The sequence below is a fragment of the Zonotrichia leucophrys genome, chromosome 28, assembly GCF_028769735.1.
Source record: "Zonotrichia leucophrys gambelii isolate GWCS_2022_RI chromosome 28, RI_Zleu_2.0, whole genome shotgun sequence".
NCBI classification, from domain to species: Eukaryota; Metazoa; Chordata; class Aves; order Passeriformes; family Passerellidae; genus Zonotrichia; species Zonotrichia leucophrys.
The window spans coordinates 5,944,703-5,959,095 of NC_088197.1; the positions used below are offsets into that span (position 1 = coordinate 5,944,703).

The 14,393-nt window shown below is 54.0% G+C and overlaps 1 protein-coding gene across 1 annotated transcript; it reads right to left on the minus strand.

Annotated features, from left to right (window-relative positions):
• Positions 1–117: 117 nt before the first annotated feature.
• SUGP1 (SURP and G-patch domain containing 1) lies at positions 118–14,320 on the minus strand. The gene is made up of 15 exons (XM_064733992.1): positions 14,203–14,320; positions 13,029–13,200; positions 12,690–12,793; positions 11,911–12,138; positions 10,229–10,352; positions 8,805–8,908; positions 7,608–7,731; positions 6,153–6,688; positions 5,781–5,887; positions 5,052–5,229; positions 3,999–4,105; positions 3,184–3,329; positions 2,187–2,238; positions 1,991–2,059; positions 118–712 (listed from the first exon to the last, which is right to left on the minus strand). Exons 1-15 carry the CDS (start codon positions 14,225–14,227, stop codon positions 686–688), a joined length of 2,103 nt encoding a protein of 700 aa, XP_064590062.1. The 5' UTR covers positions 14,228–14,320; the 3' UTR covers positions 118–685.
• Between the last annotated feature and the right edge of the window lie 73 nt (positions 14,321–14,393).

Genomic DNA, 14,393 nt, shown 5'->3' on the forward strand with positions numbered 1-14,393 from the left:
CAAGAACAAAATCCAGCTTTTTTTCCCCCTGAAAACGCTTGGAAAACCCAACTCCAGGGCAGCCTCCCACCCTAAGAGAAAATCCCTCTCTTCCCAAAAAACTCCAAGGATTAAACGTAAGGAACAAACAAGTTTGATTTTATTTACAGACTCCATGAACAAAATTTGTATTTCCAGAGGGTTTTTTTTTTCCATTTTTAGGACAACAAAATCCAACTGGATTTTTCCAAAGTGTGGTGCTGGAATTTTGGGTCTTCGTCATTCCAAAGCACAGGAGGTGTTGGCAAAATCCCTGGGAAGGGAATAAATCCCCCCTGGACCCATCAAATCCTGGAATTCCCAACGGATCCAGGCCAGATCCGCCCATCCAGAGGCAAAACTGGAGGCACTGGTTCCCCAAATTCCCCGAAATCTCTTGGATCTGGGATTCCAAGATAAAATCAGGGAATAAAATCCCCACCCCCTCCTGGAGCAGCCATTCCCAAAAATCCCAAACTCCTCGGAATTGGAGTCCCCTGGGGGATTTTTGGGGCTGCTCCAAACCCTCCCCGTGTCCCCAGAAAAAGCTGGAAAGCTTTTCCATGGGGGAAGGAGGAGCCGTGATTCCAAAAAAAGCCAGATAACATCAGGAGAAAAGAGATGGATAATGCAGAATTCCCAGGAAATCTGTTGGGAAAAGCCATCCTCAGTAGTAAGGTCGACGTGGGTTGTTCTATAGGGAGAAAAAAACAAACCATGGGAAAATCATCAGGATTGGGGATTTTATCCCAAAAATCATCACCTGGATTCTCTGCAAAAGCCACTGGAATGAGACATTTTCCAGTTTCTTTTCCCCAAAATTAAAGGCAGCTTTTGGCTGGAAAGGGAAAAGGGAAACTCCAAGCTTGGTTTTGCCCCCTGGAAAATGGTAATTCCAAAGGAATAATGGGATTTGTGGAGAAGCTTCCCTTGGCAGGGGTTTAACTGGGATAAAGCTGGGAATAAAACTGGGATTTGAACGGAAAAAAAACGGGAAGGAGAATTCTGCAGCCAGGGAATACGGGGAGGACGATTTGGCGCAGGGTGAGGAGAGGAATTCCATCCAAGAGGAATTTCCCAGCTGCCAACATTCCCAGAGCTACACCAGGGATTCCAGGGATCTGTCCCTGTGCCTGCCCGGGTTTGGGACCCTCCCATTCCCATGGATCCGTCCCTGCCCCGTTCCAATGGATCCGTCCCTGGCCCGTTCCTGAGACTCTTCCTCATCACTGGCTCTGCTCCATCCCAATTCCCATGATCCCAATTAAATCCCATCCCAACGGGCTGGGCTGGAAGCGGTATGCCGGCATCATGCAGTTGTGGAAGCCTCGTACTCACTAACCCCACCCCATCACCAATCCCATGACTGCATTCCCGCTATCCCAAACCCATGATCCTGATCCCATTCCCGTTATCCCAATCCCATTATCCCGTTGTTATCCCATTATCCCAATCCCATACCAGGGGATTAGGCTGGTCGCGGTGCGCCAGCATCGTGCGCTTGCGGAAGGCCTCGTACTCACTCATTGCTCCAATTCCCATTCCTGTTATCTCATTTCCATTATCCCATTCCCATTCCCGTTATCCCAATCCCATTCCCATTATCCCATTGCCATTATCCCAATCCCATACCAGGGGATTAGGCCGGAAGCAGTAGGACAGCATCATGCGCTTGCGGAAGGCCTCGTACTCCTCACCGATCCCATTCCCATTCCCGTTATCCCGTTCCTGTTATCCCAATCCCATTCCCGTTATCCCGTTCCTGTTATCCCAATCCCATTCCCGTTATCCCGTTCCCGTTATCCCGTACCAGGGGGTTGGGCCGGAAGCGGTAGGCCAGCATCATGCGCTTGCGGAAGGCCTCGTACTCACTCATTGCTCCCATTCCCATTCCCGTTATCCCGTTCCTGTTATCCCAATCCCATTCCCGTTATCCCAATCCCATTCCCGTTATCCCGTTGTTATCCCGTACCAGGGGGTTGGGCCGGAAGCGGTAGGCCAGCATCATGCGCTTGCGGAAGGCCTCGTACTCGTCGTCCTCCTTTCAGTCCGCCCGCTGATCCCATTATCCCGGTTCCCGTTGTTATCCCCGTACCAGGGGTTGGCGCGGCTAGGCACATCGGCTTGCGGAAGGCTCGTACACAGCTCATTGCTCGCACCTTCGTTACCCTCGTATCACGCATACACACTCCGTACAAACCCTTCCCGTATTCCCACGGGCTGGGCCACGGAGGCCCTCCTGGATTGCACCAGAGCCCCAGGGTCTGGCGCTGATGGAAGCTGCGATGGGTTCTATCCCAAACCGCGGGTTTGGAGCTGGAGCACCGAATGGGTCGGCTCCATTCCTCAGGTTGGAATGGGAGCACGACCGGTTCCATCCCAATTCCCATGGGAATGGGCCGGGATTGGGTTCCTATCCCAAATTCCCAGGGTTTGGATGGGAGCAGGGATTGGGTTCCTATCCCAAATTCCCAGGGTTTGGTGCTGGATGGGAGCAGGGATTGGGTTCCTATCCCAAATTCCCAGGGTTTGGATGGGAGCAGGGATTGGGTTCCTATCCCAAATTCCCAGGGTTTGGATGGGAGCAGCGATTGGGTTCCTATCCCAAATTCCCAAGGTTTGGTGCTGGATGGAAGCAGGGATTGGTTTCCTATCCCAAGTTCCCTGGGAATTTGGACAGAAGTTGATCCACCTGAATAAAACCTTTGGAATACCCAAAGTGGGATCAAATCCCAACATTTCTGGGCATGGAATGAAATCAAGACTCGTGGGATCACACCAAGTTCTGATCCTGGCTGGAATATCCTCTACTGGATGTGCTTCCCACCGTTTTTTAAAATATTTTCATTATGACTCCAAGGAGAGCAAATACTCCCAGGAATTTCTGATTTTAAGGATTTAATCCTGGGAGAGGGGAGGTGCAGACAGGAATTCTTAGAGCTGCACTTCCCTGTGGAAATTTGGGTCAGAAATTCAGGATTTGGGGGCTCAGCCAATTCCAGCTACAGCCACAAATCCAGGAGAAAATCCTCCCCCCAAAAAAAAAAAAAATCAGGAATTTTTTCCTGGGCTGAGTTTTCCATGCTCAGGTGAGAAATCCCAGCTGGGCTGCAATTCCAGCAGCAATTCCCAGAAAAAATGAAGGAATAATCCATAGGGACTCACTTGCTGACAGGGTTTTTAATTCCCTGCCCATCGGATCCCAGTCCCTCTCCTTCCTTCCATCCCATTTTCATCAGCATTTGGTATCCGATGTTTTCCACCGTCAGCTTGAATTCCTTGTACTCGGAATAATCCGGCTCCCGACCCTCCTGCAGGGAAAAAGCAGGAAAAACGGGGATTTCTTAATCCATGGATCATGGGAAAAGCAGTTTTACCCTCCTAAACTGTGATTTTGGGAAAGAACTGCCAGGATTTCCCAGGATTCCAACAACAGCTCCGGAATTTCAGGTTGTTCCCTGGATCCAGCCTCAGATCCGGTTCTTTCCCAAGCCTGAATCCCAGGGAATGTCAGGCCCCGTGCTGGAAAACAGGGATGGGGCAGCTCCCAGGAATTCCAGGGCTTGGGAAGGACTGGAAAGTGCTGGAGTTGCACCATTCCCAAAATTCCCATTTTCTTCCCAGCTTGGTACCCACTGATCCCAAAGAGGAACCAAGTGGGAGGTGTGTCTGGAATTCCAGAAAAAATCCCAAATTGTGGAATTCCAGAGAGGAAAGGGACCTTAAAGCCCATTGAGTTCTGTGGGCAGGGACACTCCCCATGATCCCAGGATGCTCCCAGCCTTCCTTGGGCACTTCCAGGGATGGAGCAGCCACGGATCCTTTGGGAATTCCACCCCAAATATTGCCCCATTTCCGTGCTAACAGTGGGAATCTGATCCCTGTTTTTCCCTGCAGGAATGGCTGGAGCAAGGAGAGCTGGAGGAATTCCCAGCTGTGGGATGGGTCGGGAGCATTCCCAGAACCCCAGGAATCCTCACCTTGAGTGCCTTGAAGGTCTCCATGAACTTTTCCAGCTCGTCGGGCGGGAGGAAATCCCCGATGAAATGTTTCCCTCGGCCCATCTGGGTCAGCTGCTCCGCCCACTCTGCAAAAGCAGGACAACTCCGAGCTCAGGGAAAATCCTCCGGGACTCCTGGAGCGTCCCAGGGGTGCGGGACATCCCCAGGCTGAGAACCCATGGAGAACCCCTTGGGAATTGTGCAGCATCCCAGGGATTCCAGGGGAATTCTGGAGCACAAAACCTCCCAACAAGAACCCCAGTCTGGAAAACCATGGAGAGAACAACCCTCATGGAGAATCCCTTGGGATTTGTGCAGCATCCCAGGGATTTCAGGGGAATTCTGGAGCACGAAACCTCTCAGGAATGCACAGTGAGAACCCCAGTCTGGAAAACCATGGAGAGAACAACCCTCATGGAGAATCCCTTGGGATTTGTGCACATTCCGGATTCCAGGGAATTCTGGAGCACGAAACCTCCCAAAAGAACCCCACTCGGATACCATGGAGAAACACCCACATGGAGAATCCCTTGGGATTTGTGCAGCATCTCAGGATTTCAGGGGAATTCCTGGAGCACAAACTCCACAGAACTCCAGTTGGAAAACCATGGAGAGGAACAATCCCATGAGATCCCTGGATTTCCAGGACATTTGGATTCCGGGAGGATTCTGGAGCCAAAACTCCAGGAATGCCACGAGATCCTGAGAACCACGGACATCCCTTGGATTGTGGATCCTGAGGGATGGTCCCTACCCAAACATGCTCCAATCCTGAGGATGATGAATCCCAATCCCACTCACCCATGCTCCAGTGAATTGCTTGGGATCCCATCCCCCACCCGATGTTCCTGGATGGAATTCCTCTGAATTCCCAATCCATCACCTGATGCTTCCCAGGGACGGAATTCTCCTCTGGAATTCCCAATCCCACTCACCCTGATGCTTCCTAGGGATGGAATTGCCTCTGGAATTCCCAATCCCACCCACCCCAGTGCTCCCCAGGGATGGAACTGCTCTGGAACTCCCACCCACCGCGGGTCTTGTCCATCTCCATGCGGCGCAGGCGGTGCTCCCACGTGCCCAGCTCGCTGTCCACCTCCTCGTCGCTGTCGTAGCCGTGCTGGTGCTGCTGCAGCGCCCGCTCCCACAGCAGCTGCATCTCCTGCATCGCCCGCTTGTGCTTCATGATCATGTCGTACATCTGCTGCATCTGGGAAACACACAACGCGGGCTTCAGCCTGGGAAAATGGGATTTAGGCTGGAAAAACAGCGTTTGTTCTGGGAAAAATGGGGTTCGGCCCAGGAATCCCGGTGGAGCACAGCCCGCTCCACAAAAAATGGCTCCAAACCCTAAAGAATCCCAAATCCCAGCCCCAAAAGGCAGGAGAGCAGTGCCTGTGCTTCATGATCAAGTGGTACATCTGCTGCATCTGGGAGTCATGGAAAAATGGGATTTCTCCCAGGAAAAACGGGATTCAGCCCCAGAAAAGCTCCTCTGGGATCTGGGATTTTAGGGCTGGAAAAGCTCCTCTGGGATCTGGGATTTTAGGGCTGAAAAGCTCCTCTGGGATCTGGGATTTTAGGGCTGGAAAAGCTCCTCTGGGATCTGGGATTTTAGGGCTGGAAAAGCCCTCAATCCCAAACCCTCTGCTATTCCTGCTGATTCCAGCCCCACGCTGCTCCCAGGGATTCCATGATGGAAAACCTTTGTTATTCCCACAATAGGAGGGAGGGAACTCAGGGAGGATTTTTGGGATTCACCTCCTGCTGCTCCTTCAGCTGCTTCTTCTGGGCCTCCGAGAGCTCCGTGACTCCCACCAGTCCCACGGGTTTGCCCTTCTCGTACCCCAGACCCTTCAGGTCCTGAACTGCAGGGAAAAAACAGGGAAAAACCTCTGGAAAAACCTGGGAGATTGGAAAAATCTCTGAGGGGGAATGAAAGGGAATAAAAGGGTGGGAAAAGAAAAGAAAGAAAAAAGGAATTCTGTTTGTAATTCTCACAGAGCGAAAGGGAAAATAAAACCACAGGGAAGAAATGGGATTGACAGCAGAGAACTTGATCCATGTCCATCTCAGGAAATAAAAAACGACTCTGGAGCCAGGAAATTCCCAGGAAAACCCGACCCCGCTCACCTGAGAGGGGAGAGGGAGAATCCAGCTGCTGCACCAGCTGGGGCAGGGGCAATTCCACCTTCTCCTCCTCCGGCCCCCACCGGCTCTTCCTCTTCTTTTTGGTGCTGCCCGGAGCAGGACTTGGGGCCACGGATGGATTTGGGGTCGTGGCAAGATTTGGGATTGCAGCTGGGTTTGGGCTCACGGCTGGATTCGGGACTGGGGCAGAGTTTGGGATCGGGGCTGGACTGGGGGCCAGCTGATCCGGAGGGGAGGTGGAGGATGAGGAGGGGGCAGGAGAGGCCGAAGGAATGGGCAGAGCAGCGGGAACAAGGGGAGCGGGAACGGGGAGAGGCAGAGGCGGCGGGACGGGAACGGGGAGAGGGGGGAAGCCCACGGGGGAGGGAGAGGCCTCGGGGCTGCTTTTCCGTTTGAGGCCGCATTCCTGGGGATTCCCGGGAAAGGGGGAGCCCCCGGGGGCAGCCCGGGCCCTGCGGAACTCCTCCAGCTTCTGGCGGTAGTAGCGGTGCCCTTTGCTGTGGGGCTCGTACAGGAACCTGCCAACAACAACGGCGCCAGCTGGGAATTCCTGCCGGAATGATCACAGCACATTCCCACAACAGCATTCCCGGCTCTGCAGCTCCACTCAGAGCACGGATCCAGCCGTAAAATTCCCCCCTGGAATGACCACAGCACTCCTGGGGCATTCCCGGCTCTCCTCAGAGCAAGGATCCAGCCATGGAATTCCTGCCTGGAATGCCCAGAGCACACCCAGAACATTCCCAGAACTGCATTCCCGGCTCTCCAGCTCCACTCAGGGCAAGATCCAGCTGTGGATTTCCTGCCTGGAATGCCCAGAACATTCCTAGATCATTCCCAGCTCTCCAGGGCTGGGATCCAGCAGTGGAATTTTCCTGCCTGGAGTGCCCAGAACATTCCCACCTCTCCTAGGCTGGGATCCAGCAGAGTTTCCTCAGGAATTTTCCTTCCTGCAATGCCCAGAGCATTCCCAGCTCTCCAGGGCTGGGATCCAGCACAGGATTTTTCCCTCCTGCAATGCCCAGAGCATTCCCAGCTCTCCAGCACCATCCCGTGCATTCCTGCAGCCAGTGCAGCTTCCACCGGCATCAGGGAGCACAATCCCATAAAGGAGAAACAGCCCCAAAAATCAGGAACGTGCTGATTCCTCTGCACCCCAAACCCGAGCACCTCAATTCTCACTGCTCCAAAACCCCAACCTAAAAATTCCTGGGACTTTCCCTTGAAATTCCCTGGAAAAAAGCCCCCAAAATCAGGAATTTCCATATCTGAAGGCAGGGTTCTCCCTGCTGTTGTGCAGGGCAAAGTTCCCACCTCAGCTCCCCAAACTTGAGCACCTCAATTCTCACTGCTCCAAAACCCCAACCTACGAATCGCCAGGGCTTTCCCCGGGGATTCCCTGGAGAACCAGCCCCAAACCGCAGGAACTGCCTGTACCTGAAGGCAGGGTTCTCCCTGTTGTTCTGCAGGGCAATGGCCTCCACCTCGGGCCCGCCTGCAGCCACGAACTGCGCCAGCTTCTCGGCCGAGTTGCGCGTCTCCTGGTCGGCTGGGGGGGAAACTTTAGGCAGGGATTAGTCCTGGGCCCAGCTCACCCCAGCCCAGCTAACCCGGCCTAAGCACCCCAGAGAGGCCTAGAGTCGGGTTCAAAGGGGGAGAATCGGTACAAAGGAACAGTTAAAAAGTGCAAAACATCACTTGAAATCCCAGTTTGGGTGCAGGGGTGGGGAATAAGGATCCCAGCGAGGCCTAAAGCCGGGTTTAAAGGGGGAGAATTGGCACAAAGTGGCACAAAAATTTCTGTCTAAACCCGAGTTTGGGAGCAGGGACAGAACCTCGGGATCCCAAGAGCGCAGTTACACCAAAAGCCAGGTTTGAAGTGGGAAAATTGGTGCAATGAAAGCACAAAACCTTCAGCTTAGGCCTGGCTTTGGGGAGCAGGGATGGGAGAGATGAGAGGCAAGGCAGCTTTGGGCTCCCAAAGCCCAAATTTTCCCTGTGCCAGGCACTTTTCTGTAGGATTAAAACACTTAGAATTAAGCCTAATTAAAGGCTTTGTAATTTTTCCCTCTATCAGGCACTTCTCCATAGGATTACAGCACCTGGAATAATCCCTAATTAAAAATTTCGGATTTTTCCCTTGTGCCAGGCATTTCTCCATAGGATTACACCGCCCAGGATTATCCACATTTCAAGATTTTGTCCCTGAATTTCCCAAGAACGAAAGGAAATCCTTTGGAAAATTCCAAATTCCCTATAAACCCACTTAATCCCCCTCTCACTGCACCCCCTGGAGGCGGTTTCAGGGGAAATTCCCTATGGAAAATCCCAAATCTCACCTGGAAAAGGGTAGATACTCCAATAAAATCCAAAAAAAAAAAGAGGGGAAAAAATCCCCTTTTTCTAAATTTTCAGAGTTGGAGAATTATTTTGGAATATTTTTGACAACAGCAAAGAAAATCCCATTCAAAATCCCAGGAATATTTTGGGAATCCACATTTTTTGGCACAAGGATTTGATTCTCCTTCCAGCTGGGAATTTTCTTTCCAGGCAGCCAAATTTCCACCCCAGTCCCAAACCAATCCCAAATTTCCCTCCTGCCGTTGCCATTCCCCAGATTTTAGTGGGAATTACCTTTTTGGGAAGAGGCTGCCTGGGAATTTTGATTTTCTTTCCTAATTTCTGCCACTTTCTTCCTGTAGTAAAGGAATTCTCTGCTGTTCTTATCATGCAAAAACCTGGGAAAAAGGGGGATAAAAAGAGGTGTAATTATACAAATATTGATCTTCTGGGATAGAAACAACTCTAAATCCCACGCGGAAAAATGGAGGAATTACTCAGAATGCACCTAAACCATGGAATTAGATTCTGGAGTTTTAATCCAAGGATTTGCATCCAAATTTCTGTTGATTGAAAGGAAATTTAGGAGGAATCTTCTGCCCACCAGTGCTGGGATTAGAAAACTCTTCCATACATCAAATCCAAACATTTCCACCCTTTAAATCCAAACGTTTTCGCCCCTCAGATTCCAAATTTTCTCCCCTCACAGGAAGAAAAAGACACCCAAACATTTTCTCTCCTCAGGGAAGAACAACGAATCCAAAATTTTCCCCCTCAAATCCAAACACTGCCTCCCCTCAGATTCCAAATTTTCTCCCCTCAGGGAAGAACAATGAACCCAAACTTTCCCCCCTCAAATTCCAAATTTTCCCTCTCAAATCCCAAATATTCTCTTCTCTGGGAAGCACAATGAACCCAAACCTTCCCCCTCAAATCCCAAACATTTTCTCCCCTCAAATCCCAAATTCTCCCCCTCAAGGAAGATCACCAAACCCAAACTTCTCCCTCTCACAGGGAACAACCCCCAGCCCCCTTTCCTGCCCTTTTCCCCCCAAATTCAGCATTCCCAGGACAAACCCTCCCCAACTCACGAGAAACAGGTTTCCTTGCAGCCCCCTTTCCTGCCCTTTTCCCCCCCAAATTCAGCATTCCCAGGGGACAAACCCCTCCCCAGACTCACCAAAAAGCAGGGCTGTCCTTGTAATCCCCTTTCCTGTCCTTTCCCCCCAAATTCAGCATTCCCAGGGGACAAACCCTCCCCAGACTCACGAAAAGGCAGGGTTGTCCTTGCAGCCCCTTTCCTGTCCTTTCCCCTCAAATTCAGCATTTCCTGGGATAAACCCTCCCCAGACTCATGAGAAAGCAGGGTTGGCCTTGCAGTCCCCTTTCCTGTCCTTTTCCCCCAAATTCAGCATTCCCTGGGACAAACCCTCCCCAGACTCACGAAAAGGCAGGGTTGTCCTTGCAGCCCCCTTTCCTGTCCTCTCCCCACCCCAAATTCAGCATTCCCTGGGGATAAACCCTCCCCAGACTCACGAGAAAGCAGGGTTGTCCTTGTAATCCCCTTTCCTGTCCTTTTCCCCCCAAATTCAGCATTCCCTGGGGACAAACCCTCCCCAGACTCACGAGAAAGCAGGGTTGTCCTTGTAGCCCCCTTTCCTGTCCCTTTCCCCCCCAAATTCAGCATTTCCTGAGGACAGAACCCTCCCCAGACTCACGAGAAAGCAGGGTTGTCCTTGTAGTCCTCCATGGCGACCTTCTCGAGCTCGGGGCCGCCCTCAGCCACGAACCTGGCCAGCTTTTCCACCACCTGCCGCGTCTCCGCGTCCTCTGGGGGCAAAACTTTAAGGAGGCTGTCAGTACTTGGGGTTCAACTGCCCCCACAACGGGAAACAGGGAATTACTGCCGGGAGCCACGGCGCAGACACACGGCAAGGCGGGGAGAGAAAGGATGAAACGGGGCACGCAGTTGTAGAGAGGCGTTCACAGCAAAATTCCTCATTTCCTGAGCTGCCCCGGGGGATCCTACGGGGAGAATCTAAGCTTTGGGGTGGGGGGAGGTTAAAGCTCATCCCATTCCCGCCTTTTCTGCTGTCCTAAGATTTCCTTGGACACTTTCACAGCTTTTCTGGGAATTCCAGCCCATTCCAGCCAGGAATTCCCTCCCAAAATCCCACCTAAACCCACCCTCCCTCAGTTTGAAGCCATTCCCTGGGTCCTGGAATTCCAGCCCTTATCTCACGTTCTCTGCAGCTCTCCTGGAACCTTTTAGGCTCTGAGGTCTCCAGGGAATTTCCCTTCTCCAACCTTTCCAGGGGTTGCCACAGCCTCTCTGGGAATTCCAGCCCATTCCAGCCAGGAATTCCTTCCCAAAATCCCACCCAAATTTCCCTTTCTCAGTTTAAATCAATTCCCCGTGTCTTGGAATTCCCATCCCAAATCCATTCCCTGGGTCCTGCAATTCCCATCCCAAATCCACTCCCTGTGCCCTGTTCCTCCATCCCTTATCCCAAATCCCTCTCCAGCTCTCCTGGAGCCCCTTTAGGCTCTGGAAGCAGCTCCAAGGTTTCCCTGGAGCCTTCCCTCCTCCCAATTTCACTGGACATTCCAGGGACTGGGAATCCACCAGCCCATCCTAGTTTGGAGGTTTCAGTTGCACCCAGCTCATCCCAGCTTTACCTGGGGCAGAGTTGGCTCCCACTGAATCCTACCCCATTCCCCACTAGAATCTAGCTTTAATCCCTGAGGGGATCCCAAACTGATCCCTGTTCCAGGGCCTGAACCCCACCCCATTCCTGAGGAGAACTGAGGGAACCCTGTCCCCGCTGCACCCCATCCCAGGATCTGAATCCCATCCCATTCCCCCCTGGGCCTGAGGGAATCCTGTCCCCGCTGCACCCCTATCCCATATCTGAACCCCACTCCTGAGGAGAACTGAGGGAACCCTGTCCCCGCTGCACCCCTATCCCATATCTGAACCCCATTCCTGAGGAGAACTGAGGGAACCCTGTCCCCGCTGCACTCTATCCCAGGACCTGAATCCCACCCCATTTCTGAGGAGAACTGAGGGAACCCTGTCCCCGCTGCACCCCTATCCCATATCTGAACCCATTCCTGAGGAGACTGAGGGAACCCTGTCCCCGCTGCACCCCTATCCCATATCTGAACCCCACCCCATTCCTGAGGAGAACTGAGGGAACCCTGTCCCCACTGCACTCCATCCCAGGACTTGAATCCCACCCCATTCCCCCCTGGGCCTGAGGGAATCCTGTCCCCGCTGCACCCCTATCCCATATCTGAACCCCACTCCTGAGGAGAACTGAGGGAACCCTGTCCCCGCTGCACCCCATCCCAGGATGGCCATTCCCATCTGCAGCCCCGAGCAGGAGCTGCCACTGACCTTTGATCTCCAGCCACTGCTCGTAATCCTCCTCGTCGTCCTCGTCGGGGCCCTGGAAGACGCTGAGGCGGCTGAGCACGGGCCCGGCCCTGGGCGGGGCGAGGCTGCGGGCCTGCAGCATGCGGCTCAGCGCCTGCCCCGGCCGCTTCCCCAGCAGCCCCGGGGGCTTCTTCCCGGCCTGTGGCGCCGGGGCATTCCCGGGGTTGTTCGGGGCGTTGGGGGCGCTTTCTGTGGGGAAAGCAAAGGGAATTATTATCGGGAGTTCTGGGTTTGGGGTAGGAAAGGCTCCAGGCCTGCCCTGGCCGCTTCCTCCCGGGCTGTGGGGCTGGGGCGCTCCCCGAGCTGTTCGGGGCATTGGGGGCACTTTCTGTGGAGGAAATGAAGGGAATTATTATTGGGAGTTGTGGGTTTGGGGCTGGGGCACTGTTTGGGGTGCTGGGGCCACTTTCTGTGGGGAAAACAAAGGGAAATCGTTATTGGGAAATCTGGGTTTGGGCTGGGAAAGGCTTGAGGCCTGCCCCAACTGCTTCCTCCCGGGCTGTGGGGCCGGGACATTCCCGGCACGGTTGGGGGCACTTTCTGTGGGGAAAACAAAGGGAAATTGTTATTGGGTTTGGGGTGGGAAAGGCTCCAGGCCTGCCCCAGCTGTTTCTTCCCCACGTTTGGAGCTGGGGCATTCCCAGAATTTTTGGGGCGATTTGGGGCAGTTTCTGAGGGGAGAATGAAGGGCACAGAGTTCCTGGGAATTCCAAGTTTGGACTAGGAAAGGAAGGACCTACCAGCATTGGATTTTTCCTTCTGGAGCTTCAGGAATTGCTGCAGGAAGCTCCCATCGTTCACAAACTTGTTGGACACAGAGGCCTCGCTCTCGGAGCCATCATCGCTGAACAGGGACAGGAAAACAGGAGCTGGAATCTGGGAGCTTCCCTGCCCTTCCCATGTGGGATTGGGGACAGGAAAAACTCCTGGAACTGGTCATTTTCCTCACCTACCACCGAATTCCCAAAAGAACCCCAAATCGCCTTCCTCCTCCATTAAAATTAGGATTTTCCTCCCTCAGCTCCCTTCCCGCCCCTCCACGTCTGGCGGGCAGATTCCCGGCACGGATCCCCACGTACTCTCCGAGCAGCGGGAGCTGCGGGATGCTGAGGGAGTTCTGCCGCGCCTGCTGCTCCAGCCGGGCCTCGATCTCCCGTTTCTTCTGGGCAATCAGCTCCTCCTGCTGCAGGATGTTCACGCTCGTCTTGGCCGACTTGGACTGCGACACGCCGAACCACCGGCTCGCCTTCCCTGAGGGAAAAGGGCGGGAATTAACTCGGGAACTGTGTGGAATGAGGAGCCATACCCTCTGAGGGAAAAGGTTGGAATAAGTCTGGGAATTGTCCAGAATGATGGGCGCATTCCCTGAGGAAAAAGGCGGGAATTAACTCGGGAATTGTCCAGGAATGAGGGGCACATTCCCTGAGGGAAAAGGTAGGAATTAACTCAGAAATTTTCCGGAATCAGGGACCGGTTCCCTAAAGGAAAAAGGTGGGATTTAACAGGAGCCATCCTGAACAGAGGGCCGCATTCCCTGTGGGAAAAAGGGGGGGAATTAATGGGAAAACCATCCCGAATCAAGGCTCGTATTTTCTACAGGAAAAGAGGGGTCCCGAAACAAGGCTTGCTCTCCATGTGGGAAAAGGGAAGGAATAAACTGTGGGATCATACCAAACTCAGCTTCCCAATAGAAAAAAAAAAGAAAAAATTCAGCAGTGGGGTCTCCACGAACCACCAGCTCAGCTTTCCTGAGAGAAATGAGAGAGGGAATGAATGGTTGGGTTTCCTGTGGGAAAAGGAGAGGAAAAATCATCAGTGGAGCCTCCCCGAATCACCGGCTCTGTTTCCCTGATGGAAAAGAGGAGGAAAAATAACGGGGAGACCGCCCCGGACCCCAGGCTCGGTTTCCCTGTGGGAAAACGGGGTGAAATTAAGAGAGGAGCCATCCCGAACCAGCAGCTCGGCTTCCCTGGGGGAAAACGAGCGGGAAACGAACGCGGGGATCCATCCCGAACTCCCGGCTCGGCTCCGCTGCGGGAAAAAAGGAGCGAATTTAACCGGGGGGTTTCCCCAGCCCCCGACTGTGCCGGCACACCCCCGCCCCGGGCGCACACCCCCACCCCCGGCTCCCGGAGCCCCGGGGACGGTGCGGCCGAGCCGGGGGATGGCAGCGAGGCGGGAGGAGCGGGGCAGAGCCCCGGGACGGCCGGGGCAGAGCCAGCAGCGACGGGAGCCGCCCGGGCCGGGCCCTACCTGGCGCATCCCTGTGGTTGTCCATTTTGGAGCCCCCGTCCCAGCGTGCCCCGCGCCGGGCGCGCCGCGCCGGGGGCCGCGCCACTGCAAGCGCCCCTGGGAGATGTAGTCCCTCAAGGGGCCGTCCCGTCGCCCTCCCCGCTCCTCCCGCCGCACCGAGCCCCGCTCACGGGGCGGCCGAACCTCCCCGC